Genomic DNA, 17,838 nt, shown 5'->3' with positions numbered 1-17,838 from the left:
ACCATTTCATAGACAGACGATACTATTTACAGTCGCGCGGGGGGGGGGGCACGACAGATTGAGAAGCGCTGGGTTAGGAGGAGGAGGAGGAGGGTCCCTTTGGCAAGAGCCCCTGGCCAAGACCCCTCCCGAGGCCCCTCCTCCCGGGCCTTGGCTCCGCCCACTCAGGCTCCTCCCCCTCCTCCTTCCCTAGGGGCTGCTGCTGCTGCTGCTGCTGCCAAGATGGCGGGGCTGGAGCTGCTCTCGGCCGAGGGCTTCCGCCTGGACGGGCGCAGGGCCGGGGAGCTGAGGCAGCTGAGGGCCCGCATGGGGGTCTTCGCCGGCGCCGACGGCTCGGCCTTCCTCCAGCAGGGAAACACCAAGGCCCTGGCCGTCGTCTACGGGCCCCACGAGGTCCGACCCCGGGAAGGAAGGAAGGGGCTGGGGGCGCTGGGGGGCGAGCAGGAGGCACGGGCCTCAGGGGGCCCCTCACTGAACCCCCCCAGAGTCCCTCTATCCGGGGGGGAAGGGGGCCACTGGGGAGGGGCATTAGGGTCCTGAGACCCCTGAGCCTCCCCTCCCTGTGCCCCCCCACGAAGGCAGGGAGAGACCTAGACTAGAGGGCCTTATCTCCCCCCCAGAAGTGGGGTGGGGTCCAGACTGGATGGCCTCAGGGGTCCCCTTCCCCTTTGGGGCTCTCTAAGGGGTCGAGGCCATATAGCCTCAGGGGGTTCCCATCCTCCTTTGCTGGATCCGTAGTCCCCCCCCCCCATAGAGATCTAGACCAGACGACCTCAGGGTCCCTTGATGAGCCCTTATCTCCCCCTCCAGAGGTGAGGGGGGGTCTCAGGAGGGCCCTTTGCTGGACCTCCAAGCCCCCTCCCCAGTCAGGTTTGGGTTTTAGATGGGCCTCAGGGGGCCCTCTCTCTGGTGGGGAAATTAGGGACTTGAGGCCATCCCTGCTCCCTAGCAGGGTCCCTAACTACCCCCCCCCCCACCCCACCCCAGGAGGCAAGGAGGGATCTAGACTGGATCGCCTTGGGGTCCCCTTCTCCTTTGCTGGGTGGCTGACTCCCGCCCTGGCTGCCCCCCTGACTGTGTCCCTCTCCCTCTTCTCCCCCCCCCCCCCCAGATGCGTGGCTCTCGGTCCAAGGCCCTCCATGACCAGGCGGTGGTCAACTGCCAGTTCAGCATGGCCACCTTCAGCACCGGGGAGCGGAAGCGGAGGCCCCGCGGAGACCGGCAGTCCACCGAGATGAGCCTCCACCTCAAGCAGACCTTCGAGGCCGCCATCCTGGCCCACCTCTACCCCCGCTCCCAGATAGACATCTACGTCCAGGTAGGGCAGGCGGGCAGATGGGGGGTCCCACGTACCCCCCTGGGCTCCTGGTTGGGACCACAGCAGTCTGCACCCACAGCTCACTAGGGGCCAGGGGATGCCAGTGGGGTTGGGGGCTTCCCTCTCCCCAAATGGGACTCCCAGCTGCTTGCCCAGCCTGGAGCAGGGGCCACAGGCAGAGGAGCCAAGGAGTACCCAGGGGAATGGAGGGTACCTTTACATCTTCTCCCATACTCATCCCTGTGAGGGTCTCCCTTGGAGGTCCCCTCATCAGGTCTCCCTTCCACCTCCTTCCTGCGCGCCCCCCCCCCCCATTCCTAGCCATGGGAGTGCCTCTCTCTTGGAGGTGTCTCCCATAGCTTGTCAGAAGGCCTCCCTTTAGCCTCCTTCCTCCCATGCTTAGCCTAGGGTGGGGTCTGATCCTTGGGGCTCCCCGCATGGTTCCTCGTAAGACCTCCTTTCCACCTCTTCTCTCCCCCCTTCCAGATCTTGCAAGCTGACGGGGGCAACTACTGCGCCTCGGTGAACGCAGCCACGTTGGCAGTGATTGACGCAGGCATCCCCCTGCGGGACTACGTCTGCGCCATCTCCGCCGGCTTCATTGAAGAGACGCCGCTGGCCGACCTGAACTATGTGGAGGAGGCGGCCGGCGGCCCCCAGCTGGCCCTGGCCCTCCTGCCCAAGTCGGAGCAGATCGCCCTGCTGGAAATGAACGCCCGGCTCCACGAAGATCACCTGGAGCCCATCCTGGAGGCCGCCAGCAAGGCCTGCAAGGACGTCTACCTGGTTTTAGACCAGGTTGTGCGGGAACACCTGCAGGAGGTCACTGCCTCCCTGGGCAAGTGAGGACTCTGCGGCAGTGGCAGCACATGGCACCCCCTGGAAGAAGGGGGTCCTTTGCCCCAGAGGGACATGGCCCAGAGGAAGCCCACCACCCACCTGCCCGCTTTCCTTGGAGAAAGAGTATTTCTGGACACAAGTGTGACAGGCCCCTCAGAGGCTTGCAACAGGATATCTATACTAAATGTCTATTTTTGTTTAAAAAAGAGCCCAGCAGAAAATAAATGTTTTTCCAAAGAAGGCCTGCAGTTGAGCCCTTGCAGAGGTTTCCCTTTAGGCATTCACGGCTCAAGGCCTGGTTTCAAGTTAAATCAGCCCAAGGAACTCCAGACTAAATCCTGAACCCACTCAGTGTGAAGTAGGGAATCCCAGAACATGGTGGAGCTGTTGAGTAAACACACGTTGGGTTGCATGGGTTGTCTCCAGTCTCTGCTTAATGGCACCCAGGTATGACCAGCACTGTCAGACGGTCAGCAGGTGGCCGTCTTGCCCCAGTTCCAGGCCGCTCCAAAGCTTCTTTTGGTGCCGGACACTGGCTATAGCACAAGCTGCACTTGTGGTCACTGAGGCATCAGACAAGACACAGCAAAGAAACCTTGCAGCCCTTTTGCTGATGGGGCCCAGTAAGCAGTAGAACTAGGGCCCCAAACTAATTCTACTCAGACTGTCCTTTTGGCCAGCAATTAGGTTCCCCATCACTGGACATTTGGGGAGCCTTGGCTGGGTTGCACCCAAGGCAAGGCTATCTGGAAATGGCCTCCCAAAGGCTATATAGGACAGAAACAGAGTAATAGCATATTAAACTGTTAATTGCGTAATACAGACCACATTAAAAGCCTTTTAAAATATTTAAAACCAATCAGATGCAAATGTGGATGGGATCAGTCTTGTCCCATCTGGTGGGAGAGAGAGAGACGCTAGCCTACAAATCACCCTTGACACCCAGTTAGATAGCGCTCCATTGTATTGCGGTGACTTTACAAGAGGCGCAGTGGGGTTGGGAGCACCTCCACGTCCCTTTCTAAATTTGGGAGCTGTCCTCACAAAAGCTCCAGCTCTCCTGATTTAGTACTCCCCCCCATTCCGTTCCTCCACACAGCTTTCCCTGTTCCCTCTCTGCCCGCCCTGCGCCTGAGAGAAGAACTGGTGTCAGAGGAATTCTCACCAGTGAAATGGCCAGCCCACTGCCCCCTTCCCCGGTGAGTGTTGCCCTCTCCAGGCCAGTGGGCAGCCTTGCCTTGCCTTGCCCTTGGCTTTGCTTGCGCCTTTTGTAGGCAACTGATTTTGCCTTAGCCAAGGGGGCTGGCACTGCAGGCACTTCTAACCCATGATCTGGTTTCCTGGAGGTCTCCTTAGAAGCCTGCTTTGTAGGCTGGCAGAGTAGCCACGACATGAATGTTAAGTGCTGCAGTGGAGGGGACTGCAACTCTGGGATAACCCTTGGTCAAAGGATGTCTCAGTCCTTGGGTGGTTGGGTTAATCCTGGCATGGGAAGCGTCCCCTCCATCCCGCTCTTCTGAAGCCTGAGGCATACCCCCGTGGCATTGCAAGAGCCCCCAGGGTGACACATGGACTTGCCCTAAGCGTCATAATCCATTTATGCATTACCTCAAGAGCCCTGGTGGGTAGGGAGGGGTGGATGTATGTGTAAAGTACATGAATAGCGTCAGGAAACCTTTCCGCTGCAAGATGCCCAAAGCAATCCATTTGGAGCCAGAGCAGCTCAAGACTTGGCAGGAGGAGGCCTTGAGCAGGAAACAATTGCCCTGAGAAAGCAGAAGACGCAGCTCAAGGATGCCGCTCTGGGACCAGGTCCTTCACACAAAAGCCACAGGAGGAGACCACCCTTTGGTCCTCATCCTTCGTGTCCTGCTCTTCTGAGGGTGGGGAGCAGGCGCGAGGGGGGGGGGACGCCCAAGGACAATCTATGCTCTTGCAGCAGGAACTATGAGATCATGCATAGTTTCCTTGAAGAAGCTATGAAACGGGTCTCCTTCTCTTGCGGTCTTCACAAAGAAGCTGGACGAGTTACAAGTTAATCACAGATTTTATTAGTATGTTCTCTCTAGGAATCTCTAAGTCCCCCAGTGCAACTCTATGGTCAACTTTAACTAAAAGTCGCACTGAAGGGCCTAGAGATTCCTAGAGAGGACACTCTGCTAGGCCTTTGTAGTTCCTCCAGCGTAATTCTATGGTCAATGTTGGCCACAGAGCCGCCCTGGAGCACCGAGAGCAGCCGTCCGTGCTCAGCCTTTGGTCCTCTAGGTTTTTGAAACAATTGTCCTGAATTCTTGAGCAATGGCCGTACTGACTGGGGCTTCTGGGGATTGAAGTCCAAAACGTCTGGGGTCCCAAAGGTTAAGAACCACTGACCAAGAGATTGGGCATTTGGGGCCCCTCCAGTGTAATCCTAAGGTCAGTGTCTGGCAGTGTTGACCATAGAGTTGCCCTGGAGGACCTAGAGATTCCTAGAGAGGCGTTCTTATTGGTGGTCTTTCCACATTCGGGGGGGTCCTGTGCCCCTAGCCCCAGCGAGTGGGGAGGACGACTGCACAGTACAATGTCGATGTTCAGGGGTGCCAAGGCCTCCGCAGAGTCCGGAAGCCAGAGCGGGACTTCCGGGATCATGGAACCATAGAGTTGGAAGAGCCCGCAAGAGCCATCCAGCCCAACCCCGTTTGGCGCCCCTTCTGGCGTGCTTCCGGGCGAGACCGGAAGTCAGGGTCCGTCAGAGTTGGCGGCCCGAGAGGCCCCTGCTTGGCCTCCTTTTCGTCCTCCGCCGCCATCGCCATCGCCATGGGCCTCCTTTCGGACCCGTACCGGCGCCGGGCCCTCTCCCGCCTCATCCTCCGCCTCAACGCCCCGCTCTGGTGAGTAGGAGGCAGCCTCCTGGGGCAGCCCTAAGCCAGGCAAAGCAAGGGGCCTCGTCCTTAACTGGCCTGGCTCGACCCCGAGGCAGTCTGGGATTTGTAGTCCTGTGAGTGTTTCGCCTTTCTCCCTTCAGAGAGCTCTGGCGCCGCAACGGACTACGATTCCCAGGGTCCCGCGGGGGAGGGCGGTTCAAACGGGGCCAAAGAGACTGCAGAGATAATCCTCGCCTTGAGAGCGCTTTCAGTGCCCTGGGTCAGGGCTAGGGATTCTGGGCATTGCAGTTGATTGTGGCATCAGAGCTCTCCCTGCCAGAGATGGCAGAACGCCTCGCAAAACTAGCTGTATAAGGATGGGCCTCTTCCCTCTTCCCCATTGGACACAAAGGCCTTTCAACGGCCCCGGCTCAGGGCTAGGCAACCCTGGCAGATCTAGTCTGTTGTGGCCCCGGACCTCTCTCTGGCAGAAGGCTGGATGCCTCCAATACTACAACTCCCAGGATCCCCTAGCATTGAGCCAAGGCAGTTAAATCCGTCTCAGACTGGATGACTTCTGCAGCGCGTTCTGGACCCTTGTTGAATGCAGTGGGTCTAATAGTAGAGGCCTGGAGGGGGAGTCCTGGTGTGAGACCCGGGTTCAGATCCCTGCCCTTGCCCCACTTTGGGCAAGCCACACTCTCTCATCCTCAGGTGACAAACCTCCTCCAAACAAGTCTTGCCAGGATCACCCAATGGGACTTCGGACCCTGTCCTTCTCAGGATCCTGGTCCAATACTAGCATGCTAGGCCCAGACTCCAAGTCCAGGGTTCAAATCTCAGTTCAGTCGCGGAAGCCCCTTTGGGGGAACCTGGGATTTGTAGCTGTGTGAAATACTTAGCCTTCTCTGACAGGCTACAAATCCCAGGATTCCATAGCATGGAGCCATTTCAGTTCAAGCGGTGTCAAACTGGATTACATTTGCAGTGCAGATGCAGCCTATTGAGCCTGTTATGCAAATTTCGGGCAGCTGCTGCTAACCTGGCTTCCTTGACTGACTCTGCATACCCCTAGAATTGGCAGGAACCCTGGGGACCGTCTCAGGTCTTCTAGTTAGCTCCCCACAGTCTTGCAGGAAAGAGGCAGCCATCATCCACACTTCATTTAAAGGTCTCCAGTGAAGGAGGCAAGACCCCCACATTCGGGGGGGGGCATCCCACTGTCTGTTGACCCCAGGAGAGCCTTCCTTGCATCCAGGAAGGTTTGGGAAATAAGGCTGGAGAAGGAAAGGATTGCTGCATTGAGGGTGTCTGGATTGACAAATCATTGGACTATTCATGTGGAAGGAGACCTCCAGGGTATCTAGTCCAACCCCCCAGGAAACCCACTGCTAAAGCACATCCAGCCTTTGCTTAACAACCTCTGGTGAAAAGAGTCTGCCACCTTCTCCCAAGGGAGTCGGTCCAATTGTAAAGCACCTCATGTTGCAAGGCTATAGGATGGAGGACACCTGGCTTAAGGAGACTTATAGGTGTGAAAGGGATCTAGGAGTCCTAGTAGACCACGAGTTGAACATGAGTCAACAGTGCGATGCAGCAGCTAAAAAGGCCAATGCGATTTTAGGCTGCATCAATACAAGTCTAGTGTCTAGATCAAGAGAAGTAATAGTGCCACTGTATTCTGCTCTGGTCAGGCCCCACTTGGAATATTGTGTCCAGTTCTGGGCCCACAATTCAAAAAGGATGTTGAGAAACTGGAGCCATGTGTCCAAAGGAGGGAGACTAAAATGGTGAAGGGTCTGGAAACCATGAAGCCCTATGAGGAGAGACTGAGGTATCTGGGTATGTTTAGCCTGGAGAAGTGACGGTTAAGAGGTGATATGACAGTCCTGTTTAAGTATTTAGAGGGCTGTCACGTGGAGGATGTTTTCTGCAACTCCAGAGAACAGGATCCAATGGAGCAATGGATGCAAGTGATAGGAAAAGAGATTCCAGCTCAGCATTAGGAGGAACTTCCTGACAGTAAGAGCCATTTGACAGTGGAAGACACTCCCTTGGAGAGTGTGGTGGAATCGCCTTCCTTGGAGGCTGTTTTTAAACAGGGACTGGGTGGCCTTTGGTCACAAGGAGGGCTTTAATTGTGTCTTCCTGCACTGCAGGGGGTTGGACTGGAGCAGGGGTAGGCAACCTACGGCCCGCCGGGCCGGATGAGGCCTGGCAAGGCCTTGGGACCAGCCCCAGCCCAGTCCTGCTGCCGATTGCCGCCGGGGCCTTTGGGGGGCAATTGTCTATAGAAGCCTCAGAAACATGCATTTATATTAACATTTTTTTAAAAATCAGCAAATTTTTCCATGTGTCCTCCATTTTTTTTAAAAAGGTGTCTTCCATTTGAAAATTGTCCTACATTTGTCCTGGTTTATTTATATATTTAAGTTTTTTTAAAAATTATTTAATTATTTATTTTTTGGCTTCGGCCCCCCAGTTGTCTGAGGGACAGCAACCCGGCCCCCGGCTCAAAAAGGTTGCCTACCCCTGGACCAGCTCTATGGTTCTATGATTCTTCTTCTTCTGTCCTGCAGCATTGTGAGCTTCCTGATGGGGCTGGGCTGGTTCCTGGGCCTCGCCTTCCATCCCTTCACGCTGCGCATCTATATGTCGGAGAACGCGATGGGATCCACCATGGTGGAGGAGCACTTTGTCCACGGCGAGCGTGCCCTCTCCTATGCCCGTGAGTTCGCTGGGCACAAGAAGAAGGCCGGGTGAGTAAGGGAAGCACTGTCTGTCTGTCTGAAGGACCCATGTCTGCCACCCCTTATTGCTGCACCACCAGCAAAGCAGAGCCTCCTTCCCTGTCTTCTCACAAAGCTACACTTACCTTAAAAAAAAAAAAACCTCTGGATCATCACACAAAACCCAGCAACACAGTCTTTGTTTGGGTTCTCTGTGGCCTCCCTGTCACACTCTGAGGCCCTGCATGCTTGCCAGCTGTAGAGGAAGTTCAGAAATGGCAAGGAACACAGATCCCCAAACCCTGAAGCCCTGGAAACTTGCAGCTGATCATAGATGACACCAAAGACCAGAGGGGTCAGCATTCTGGTTTGGGAGAAAGCCCTTTGCCAAAATTGATAACCCTAAGGGGCATAGATCACTGGCAGCATGACTGCTTAACAGCAGATACTGTAGCTGCCCCCCTGTGCTCAGCCCCCAGTATCCCCTTCCTTTGCTGTCCACAGGGGCATGCCGGTGGCCTGGCTGGAGAAGACCATGTGGAACTTGGGCCTGGAGGTGTACAAGCAGACCTTCTCCCGCACACTGCCCTTCCCAGACGAGATGCGAGAGAGATATGTATGCTGCCTGCCTTGCCAGCCCTTTGTGGGTGGGTAGGGGGGCATGGGGACAATTGTGGGAGGAAAACCCACCAAGGGCCACCTACCTAATTCCACACACACATGCTTTCTCTTTGCAGATGGTGAAGGGGACCAATGTGTATGGGATCCTGAGGGCTCCCCGAGGGGCCAGCACTGAGTCCCTGGTGCTGAGTGTCCCCTGCAGCCCAGGGCAGCAGAACCACCAGGCCGTGGGCCTGATGCTGGCATTGGCCTCCTACTTCCGAGGTGAGGCTTGAGTGCGGGCTGCCTTTTCTCAGGCCTCTCAGTCTTGTTTCCTTCCCAAGACTGCGACTGGGCTAATACTAAGCAGAGGAGCTAGTGGGAGTATAGTCCTGTAAAGATTCTCACATGCCCTTTGCTCTTTTTAAACCTTAGTAGACCACCATATCACTTCTTACCATGCAGTCCCATAAGCTAAAAATGACAAAATGTGTCAGGTAAAGTCACATACATGTGTAATCAAATCACCTATAATAATTTAAATACCATGCATCCAATGAAGTGGCTGGAAATATACCAATTAGGCTCAAAGGAGCTGCTCAGATCCCTCCCTGTCCTTTTCATAGAATCATCATAGAATCGTAGAGTTGGAAGAGATTACAAGGGCCATCCAGTCCAACCCATTCTGCCATTCAGGAAACCCCATGGCAGGGGGTGGGACTGGATGGCCCTTGTGGTCTCTTCCAACTCTACGATTCTTCCTCATCTAAATGACATTGGTTGTTATATGCCTTCAGGTCAACTCTGACATAGGTCAACCATATCATAGGGGTTTTTTCCTTGACAAATTATATTCTTCAGGAGAGGTTTGCCATTGCCTTCCTCCCGGGCTGAGAGAGTGTGACTTGTCCAAGGTTATCCAGGGGCTACACTGGATGAGTGAGGATTCAAACCCAGCCCTCCTGGAGTCCCAAGCCAACATTGTAGCCCCTAAATCACTAAAAGGAGGTTTGTTCTTGCCTTTCTTTGATGCTGAGACAGTGTGACTTGCCCAAAGTTACTCTGGGTTTCCAGGGCTGAATAGAGATTCAAACATTGGTGACTCAGAGGCTTAGTCCAACAGTCAAACTACTACACAATGCTTCCACACTATGAAATGGAAAGGTATGGATATATTCTATCCACGGTTAGTGGTTCTACTTCTAGAATAAATATCTGGTCTACCCAAAATCCAATTGATTGTTGCAGGTATATTTTCTTGAAAATAAAATGCTTGCAGTTTGTTGGGTTTTAGATCTCGCAGCTTAGTAAAAACTGCCCTGTGTGGAGTTTTGTAAAAGCGTCAGATGCAACATGGCCTCTCTGTGGGGATCCAATCTAGCTTTCCTTCTGCTCCAAGGGTGTGTGTGTGTGTGTGTGTGTGTTTGTTTGTTTGAGGGGGGGGCAGCCCCAACCCTCTTGATCTCTCCCTCTCCCCCCCCCCCGCCCCCAATAATGGGCCAACGGTGGTCTTGGTGCCTCTGTGTGCGATTTTAACTTTGTTCCTGTGTCTCAGGTCAGATCTATTGGGCCAAAGATATCATCTTCTTGGTGAATGAGCACGATTTGATTGGGATGGAGGCCTGGCTAGAGGCTTATCATGATGTCAATGTCACAGGTGAGATAACATTTCCTTGCTAGGAGAGCAACCTCTGCAGGAGGTAGCGTTTCCTTGGGGTCTCTGTTTTGGAGCCACTGAGGGGGAAGGAGTAGCAGCTACAGTGCATAGTCCTAGTTGTCCTCACTTTTGCCTTTGGGCTTTTGGCCAACAAAGCTACCCGTGTTTCCATTGTTTTTTGGGGGGTAGGCTGTCATTGAGCAACTTCACATGGTAGTACAGCTCAGGTATGCTATTAGAAGGAGCACCAGCAAATTAATGCCAACCTCCATTCATTACCTGCCTATCCATCTGTCCATGCTCCTGCTTGCTCATCTGCTCAGCCGCTGTTTCCTTTTGCAGAGGTGCACTCCTCGGGAATGTTGGGCCGGGCAGGAGCCATCCAGGCCGCCATCTCCCTGGAGCTCAGCAGTGATGTTATCACCAGCTTCGATGTGGCTGTGGAAGGGCTCAATGGTCAGCTGCCCAACCTGGACTTGGTCAACCTCTTTTACTCTTTCTGCCAGAAGAACAGCCTGCTGTGCACCATTCAGGGCAAGGTGGGTAGATGGCCGGACTGCCTGGGGCTGGCTGAAGTGGGGGGTGCCTGAGAGGTAGAAGGACCCGAAGGCCTTTGCCACCCAGCCTGCCAGAAGGTGGCTGCTGTGCCTGTGGAGGAAATGGCTCCAACTGACTTGTGTGCTTTCCTCTTGTGTCCTCTGTCTGTTTCCCCACTGCCTGCTTTGGCCCTGAACTGACCACCTCTTCTGCCACTCTCTCAGTTCTCTTTGGTAGATTGTCCTGAACGTCTAGCATGGGGCGAGGTGTGGGTTGGTCCCTGAAGCATCAGCCTATCAAAAGGGTTCCTCCTCTTGACTCCCAGGACCTGTCCACGACCAAGAGGGGCACATGGCACAATGGAGCCTCAGGCAAAAGAGGAACATCCTTGTCATCTGCTCCATGAGACCATTTTGAGCTAGAGCATCCGGGGTTTGGACCTGGAGCCTTCTGCGAGCAGAGCAGGGTACCAGGAACTCTGGTTCTCTCTGGAGGAGAATGTGGGGCCTGCTCTGAGCTCTGCCTCACCTTCCCACTCTCAGGCCTTCTTTCTTTCTCTCTCCTTCCTTCCAGCTCCAGCGTTCAGACTGGGACTCTCTGCCGGCCTACCTCCACTCCCTGCAGACACTGCTGTTGATGGTGCTGAAGCAGGGCTCAGGGCGGCCACAGGGGGAGCATGGCCTCTTCTTGCGCTACCACATCGAGGCCATCACGGTGCGTGGCATCAACAGCTTCCGCCAGTACAAGTTTGACATGAGCACGATGGGCGCGTGAGTACAGCTCCCTCCCCCTGGTCTGACCCTTGTCCTGAGTGTGCAACAAGGCAAAGCGGGGAATTGAAGTCAGAACATCCTGCTTAATGGAAGCCCAGAATGTGAAGGGGGCACACACTTTTGTGGGGAAAATAGTGGGTCCCTTGGTAGGGACTGGTGGATGGAAGGAAGGCATGGAGTGGCTTCAGTGACCTGATCTCATATTTCCCCTTTCCTTCAGAACCCTGGAGGGAATGTTTCGGAAGCTGAACAACCTGCTGGAACGCTTGCACCAGTCATACTTTTTCTACCTGCTGCCTTCACTCTCCCGCTTTGTCTCTATTGGGGTCTATATGCCGGCCTTTGGCTTCCTCATCCTGATCCTGGTCCTCAAGATATCCTGCTTGTGTAGGAGCTGAAATAAGTGGGTAGAATGGGAATGGGTTTGAGCTTAGTGTTGCTGAATTAGGATCGTATTTGGGGGGGGGGGGGCTCCCCACTGAGAGGCCTGGGGAACAGCTGGATCCTTCCTCTCAAGTAGCCAAATTCAGCGATTATTCAGTTACTTTTTTATCACCCTCAGTCTTGTTGGACTTCAGAATCTAAGCAGAGTCATAAAATCTTAGGGTTGAAAGGGATGTCAAGGGCCACTCAATCCAGCCCCATTCTGTTATGTGGGGATATACAACTAAAGCATTCCTGAGGCAGGCAGCATGCTCATCCTTCCTCAGACTGGCACATGCTTTTCGGAATGAAAATGCATAATGCAGTTGCTTCCTTCCCTGGGGCTGAGTCTCTCCTTCCACAGCAAAAAGTTGCACAGGGACCCTGTAGCCATGATCCAAGAGAAGAATCCACCAAAAAGTGTCCTCCTTTGGGAGCAGCACTAACAGCACTAGTCCTACATTTAATAACAATAAAAGTTTTATTTTTACCCCGCCTCTCTGTCAAGAAGACAATTGAGGCGGCTTACGATTGGTCTCCTCTGTGTGGTCCTGATCAATCAAAAGATCCCTGCTCTGTTCTGCTCTGCTTGTCTTTCTCCAAATAGCAATAGCAATATAGCAAGTACATTTCTATACTGCTTAATCATGAACTCAGCACTCTCTGAGCCTAAGCAGTCTACAGTGTTTTAGCCAATTGCCCCCAACAAGCTGGGTACTCATTTTATCAACCTACAAAAGGATGGAAGGCTGAGTGGACCCTAGAGCCCTATAGGAGCGAACTCCCAACCATGTGGCTGTGAGTAGCTGTAGTACTGGTATTTAATCACTGCGCCACCAGGGCTCCTTTCTGACTTGGATCAAATGTGATCCATCTCAGAAAAGCACAGCCCCCCACTGGCCTGGAAGACACACTGGCTGTCTAGGGATGTAGAGTGCCCTTACATCTGGGCCTTGGGGATGATGAGGACTCTATGGCTTGGAGAATCCTCTGGGGGTTGGAGGTGATTTCTTGGTTTGGAATGAGGACTACTCTGAAACCCAAGTTTTCTGGATTACCCTTAACACCTCCTTCCCACGCTCTGGACTTGTGGATGAAGCTGAGCAAATATGACATGGATCCAGATGGCCAGCTCTGTGATGGGGACCAGGGTCCTAGACCTGTTGCCACAGAGGTGAGCAGTGAGAGGGAGGCAGTGATGAGGGGGCGGGCGGGCGGGTGACATCTTGGATTTGTAGCACCTTCCTTCCGTTTGACAATGGCCTGCCCTGGCTTTACCCCATCCATGTAATCCAACACAGTCTGTCCTTCCCCACTCCAGCCTGGTTCTCCATACATTTGTGGGCCAGTGGCTCCTCTTTGTGTCAGTTAGACCAGTGTTTTCTTCCTGCAGCCTTATTCTTCACACTGTCTAAGGGACTGTGCCCCCCCCCCCCCCCCAATCCCCAGAAGTGGTCAGTGTGACAGTTCACTTCGTATGGTGCGCTTGGAGAGCAAAAATATCTGATTGCCAAAAGAGCACCGGACAGGCAACCTTAGCAAACACTGGTTGGTTGTTGTAAGGAATTGGGTCTTACAGTTCCTCATAGGCAGAGGGGTTTCAGAGTTTTTGTTAGCCTCATAGCCAAACAGTAACCGCTGCCTAGTAATATAGAAAGGGTTCGTTTACGCATTTTTGTAATCGCTTGGGAGTTTGAGGCTGGGAAAAGTTTGGAAGACTGGGCATGGGCTAGGGAATGTGTGAACTTCCCTCTGTTGCCAACCTGCGTGCTCAATGCTTGTAGCTATTAGGTGTGGAGAGGGGTCACACTGGGGCAATTTGTTTGCTTCTGCACTATCTAACCCTTAGGAGTCCACCTTCCATTGCCTTTGCCAGGGAGGGAGTGTGCCCCAGCCCAGGGGCTGCCCATTCAGCCAGCCATGGGGCACTTGGTTTGCTTGCCAAGGGATGATCTAGGTAGAATTTGTGGGAGGGGGCAGTTCTCCCATTGGGTGTGAGGGGATGTTGGGTCCCACCAGAAAAAGGGCTGGGATGCTCCTCTCCTGGGTACCATCTGCTGCATTATTGACCACTGATGCAGACCCCATAGCAATTAGGTGTGTCTGTGCTCAGCACTGAAAGAACTCCAAGGAGGCCAAGGATGACACCCAGTTCTGGAACAGAACTCTGGTGCTCTCTTCAAACATACCTTTCTCATTGCCCATTTTTCTAAAAGGAGAATTTGAAGGTCCTAACATCCTGGCAGACACTGAGGAGGCATATAGTACCAGCCCTTCCTTTGCTGCCAATTCTGTCAATAGGTCAGGTTTGTGTGTGGAGTTTTTGGTCAGCTGAGGGCACTCCTGTCGGCTGGCAAACCTGTAGGTGTGCTGTGGTTTAGTCCAAATTCCCCAAACACTTTAACACTTTTTTGTTCATGGAAAGGAAGGTACCTTTTCCACAGAAGGCCTCATAGCACTGGGCCGATTGTAACCCAGCTACTCTGCTGTGGCGCAGATGAGGAGAGCAGCCAGTCTCCCCCACAAGTCCTTATCGCCTCAGATGGACTGTTTGAGATGGAGTCTTCCCTTATTCTCCTGCCTGCAGCAGCAGTCCTACTTAACGCTGGGGGCCCTTTTCCTCAGTGACCTGGCCTTTTCTTTTCCACAGGAGCCAAAGCCCAGCCTGCTGACGCTGGTACCCCCCTTGCTGATCTGCCATGCTACGGGGCTCGCCCTCTACTTTGTGCCCATCATGGGGCAAGAGATGGCCACCCAGCACTTCCCCGTCTCTGAGTCGGAGGCTGTAGTGCTCACGGTCATTGCCATTTATGTGGCAGGGCTGGCACTGCCCCACAATACACACAGGTGATTGGAGATGCAGGGAGGCATGGTCAGAGAGACACTGGTGTGGCTTCCATGACATGAGCTCATTCAGGTGGTCTTCTGAGTGCCGTGTTTTGGGAGTGGGGGAGAGACCGTGTCCTCTCCAGCTGCTGGAGTGGCGGCAGGTGGTCTCTGGACTGGCCCATCCCCAGAATGAAGACTCTGTGACTTGGCCACGCATAGACTGCCCCCTTGTTTCTGCCCCACAGGGTCCTGACAGGCTCAGGAAGCGACCGTGGTTGGATGACGCTGAAGCTGGTGGCCCTGCTGTACTTGGCCATGCAGCTGGGCTGTATCGCCCTCATCAACTTCTCCCTGGGCTTCCTGCTGGCCATCACTTTGGTGCCAGTGGCTGCGGTCATCCAGCCCATGGGGCCCAAGTAGGTATTTCAAGAGGAAGGCGGGAATATAAGAGATAAAAGAGTGGTGAGGGAAAGCTGCACGTGATAAAAACAAAGGGAAAAGCAGTAAACTGGCCGTTCTGCCTTGTTCCGGGCTCCAGGACTGGGCTTGTGCAGATCTGGAGATTGCAGTACTCCCATTTTTTAAAAGACAGTTTCCTGCAGCATGTGGCCTGGGGGGGGTGTGAACCATTCCTTTAATAACTTCACAATTTGCTGCGCCTGATAACACATGGGCCCATAGTCAGGAATCTGCCTTGCGTGCCCTGACTGCCCTTGCCAGCTGCATTCTTTGCCAGCCTCTTGAAAGCCCTACGTGACTGCCATCCAGTCAGGGCATAACAGGCCCAGAACAACCAGTAAGGCCTGCTTTCTCAGTAGGGATGCAGCTGACAGTAAAAGACACCAGATGCTGGATATTAGGATATTGGCCACCTATAAATAGAGCCAGTCCCAGGAGGGTGCCAGATTTGCCCACTTGGCCCTCCAGGGAAGGGAGGCTGGCTCCCTCCAACAATGGCCACACATCTCCCTTCAGAAGAGCATCGCTCCCTTCCCATTTTCTCCCATCTTGCCTGGATTAAGCCTTGGCTTTAATGATGGCCTCTTTCAAGGATGTGCCATCCCAACTCTAACCTACCAGTTTTCTGTCCCTTGGCAACTGTTAAGTCAACAACCTCTGGCCACTGAAAAGGTGGGAGTTCTTCGGGGGAACTGCTTAGTGTGGTTTTTTCAAAGAATGTTTTTGTGCTTCGGCAAACATGGGGTTCTTCCAAATCTGCTGGAATGTCTCTTCTGCTCTTAAGGTAGTGGTGGGGAAACTCATGGGCCTGTGTGAGTGACCACCATCCATTCCCAGGCGATCTCTGAGGGGAAGGGTGCATGTGTGGGCACTTGAGAGCCAAGAGTCCCAGCTGTGCCTCTTCTCTGAGCTCCCTGGCATGGCTTTCTCCCCGTAGGTATCTCTATGCTGTGCTGCTGGTGCTGGTCACCCCGGCCGTCACGCTCCTCTTCTGCATCTTCCTGTACCAAGAGCTCATTGAGTACCCCATATCGCTGCTGGAGGGCTGGCAGCGTTTCCTGCAGGCCATTGCCGAGGGGCTGCTGGACCACCACCTCTACGGCTCCATCGTTTTCCCTTTCATCGCCATCTTCGTCTATCCCTGTTGGCTGCTACTCTGGAATGTGCTCTTCTGGAAGTAGGTCTCCCTGGTGCTGCCTCCTTCCTTGAGCTGGCCTTCTCTGGGGAAACCAGTGGAGACATAATGCCTGGCTGTGACAGAGGCCGCAGTGGTGCCTGCAAACTGGGGCTTTTGGGAGGGGATGCCAGTAGCCTGAATTCTTGGAGTGTGCAGCTTTGGAGCTCCCCCCCCCCCCCCCCCCGGTGTGGGGTTTCAAGTCTGTGGCAGCTGCTGGTGCTAATAATAGCTCTTTGACAGGGCAGGACAGTAGCTCCTCATAGCTTGCGAGAGAGAGAGAGAAGCCTGGGATTCCAAAGCGTTGGTTGGAGGGGCTGCTCTTGGCTCTTCTGCAGTAGAGGCAGGAAGGTCTTTGCACAGAGCAGCTGGTTGCCTGTCAGTTGTGGCTCTCAAGAGTGAGAAGCGCACATGGGCTCATGCGGGGAAAGGGTTCTTTCCTGGGTGGTTGCAGCTTGGAAATCCTCCAGAATACCTCTCCTGTGGGCAGGAATCAGCTTTGGCGACGAAGAAGAGCCCAGGAAAGGAGTCTGTAGGTCACCCTTTGGAACCCGAGGAGATGCTGTCTGGTTGGATGGGAGGAGGGTTGTGTACAGTCTTTCAGAAATAAAAGCAGTTTTGATGTGAAGTTTCGGTTTAGTTTAAATTTTTTGTCTTATCACCTAACTAATGCTGCTGCTGTTTGTTATTTAATTTACTGCATTTTCTCCTATTTTTCATACTGCTTTTGCCTCTAAATGCAACTTTAATCAGTAAGAGTGCATGGCAGAATGGGGTTGGACTGGATGGCCCTTGTGGTCTCTTCCAACGCTACAGTTCTATGATGGGTCCTGCATAGACTCATAGGGCTGGAAGAGACCCCAAGGGCCATCTAGTCCAATTCACAATCAGTGCGCCTCCGACAGATGGCCATCCAGCCTCTGTTTAAAGACCTCCAAGGAAGGAGACTCTGCCAAACTCTGAGGGAGTGTGTTCCACTGTCAAACAGCCCTTACTCTCAGGAAGGTCCTCTTAATGTTCAAGTGGAATCTCTTCCTGCAGTTTGAATCCATTGTTTGGTGTCCTATTCTCTGGAGCAGCAGAAAACAAACTTTCTCCATCCTCAGCATGACACTCCTTCAAATACTTAAACAGACTTCCAAGTTTTAAAAAGCAAGACATGTCAGGGAAAGGGCATAGAGAGCAAAGGCAGAGGATGGAGATCCCTTCTTCAAGGCTGGGACAAAATGGGTTTCAATGCCAGTTGGACCAAGACAGACCTTCCTTTGCAGCCATCCTTGCTTGAATAGCGGCTGGTGAGTCTGGCTCCTTGAGCTCCGGGGCAGCAGTTGCGGGGACCCCCAGATTCATTGATTGCTTTAGACCTGATCTTTCTCCTTTAGCAGCACCCAAGGCGGCCTACAAGGCAAAACATTATCTATATCAAGTTAAAAAAGAATTAAATAACAGTACAGTTAAAAAAACTAAGATCCATCTATCTATGCATCCATCTGTCTCTCTATCCATCTGTCTTTCATCTATCCATCCAGGTGACTAGATATCCTCACTGCATAGGAGGACAAGGCACCGTAAAATGTAGGACATTCAGGAAAAAATGAGGACATGACCAAATGAAAGCCGAAAACACAAATCTAAATCTAAATGCATGCTGCTTAG

At 53.5% G+C, this 17,838-nt stretch overlaps 2 protein-coding genes across 2 annotated transcripts; both read left to right on the top strand.

The window, feature by feature from the left end:
- The first annotated feature begins 190 nt into the window (after positions 1-190).
- Positions 191-2,398, top strand: EXOSC4 (exosome component 4). The gene is made up of 3 exons (XM_089518213.1): positions 191-393; positions 1,112-1,318; positions 1,805-2,398. The coding sequence occupies exons 1-3, from the start codon at positions 223-225 to the stop codon at positions 2,162-2,164; spliced, it is 738 nt and encodes a 245-aa protein (XP_089374339.1). The 5' UTR covers positions 191-222; the 3' UTR covers positions 2,165-2,398.
- Positions 2,399-4,870: 2,472 nt separating this feature from the next.
- On the top strand, positions 4,871-16,810 carry GPAA1 (glycosylphosphatidylinositol anchor attachment 1). Its single transcript, XM_089518209.1, has 12 exons — positions 4,871-5,028; positions 7,581-7,760; positions 8,235-8,346; positions 8,468-8,615; positions 9,886-9,987; positions 10,330-10,526; positions 11,098-11,294; positions 11,518-11,671; positions 12,799-12,894; positions 14,371-14,567; positions 14,795-14,965; positions 15,946-16,810. The coding sequence occupies exons 1-12, from the start codon at positions 4,955-4,957 to the stop codon at positions 16,187-16,189; spliced, it is 1,872 nt and encodes a 623-aa protein (XP_089374335.1). The 5' UTR covers positions 4,871-4,954; the 3' UTR covers positions 16,190-16,810.
- Positions 16,811-17,838: the final 1,028 nt, after the last annotated feature.

This window comes from Sceloporus occidentalis, unplaced genomic scaffold, assembly GCF_023333645.1.
Source record: "Sceloporus occidentalis isolate IW3139 unplaced genomic scaffold, rSceOcc1.0.p SCAF_3, whole genome shotgun sequence".
Taxonomy (NCBI): Eukaryota; Metazoa; Chordata; class Lepidosauria; order Squamata; family Phrynosomatidae; genus Sceloporus; species Sceloporus occidentalis.
Note: the sequence above shows the minus strand (reverse complement) of the source record. Positions and strands in the feature narration are given on the sequence as shown.

Bases quoted from the DNA above. Each gene is read 5' to 3' on its own strand.
- GPAA1 (XM_089518209.1), top strand. From the start codon at position 4,955: ATGGGCCTCCTTTCGGACCCGTACCGGCGCCGGGCCCTCTCCCGCCTC. The intron at 10,527-11,097 runs GTGGGTAGATGG...CCTTCCTTCCAG, and splicing joins TGTGCACCATTCAGGGCAAG to CTCCAGCGTTCAGACTGGGA. The intron at 11,295-11,517 runs GTGAGTACAGCT...CCTTTCCTTCAG, and splicing joins GACATGAGCACGATGGGCGC to AACCCTGGAGGGAATGTTTC.
- EXOSC4 (XM_089518213.1), top strand. From the start codon at position 223: ATGGCGGGGCTGGAGCTGCTCTCGGCCGAGGGCTTCCGCCTGGACGGG. The intron at 394-1,111 runs GTCCGACCCCGG...CCCCCCCCCCAG, and splicing joins TCGTCTACGGGCCCCACGAG to ATGCGTGGCTCTCGGTCCAA. The intron at 1,319-1,804 runs GTAGGGCAGGCG...CCCCCCTTCCAG, and splicing joins AGATAGACATCTACGTCCAG to ATCTTGCAAGCTGACGGGGG.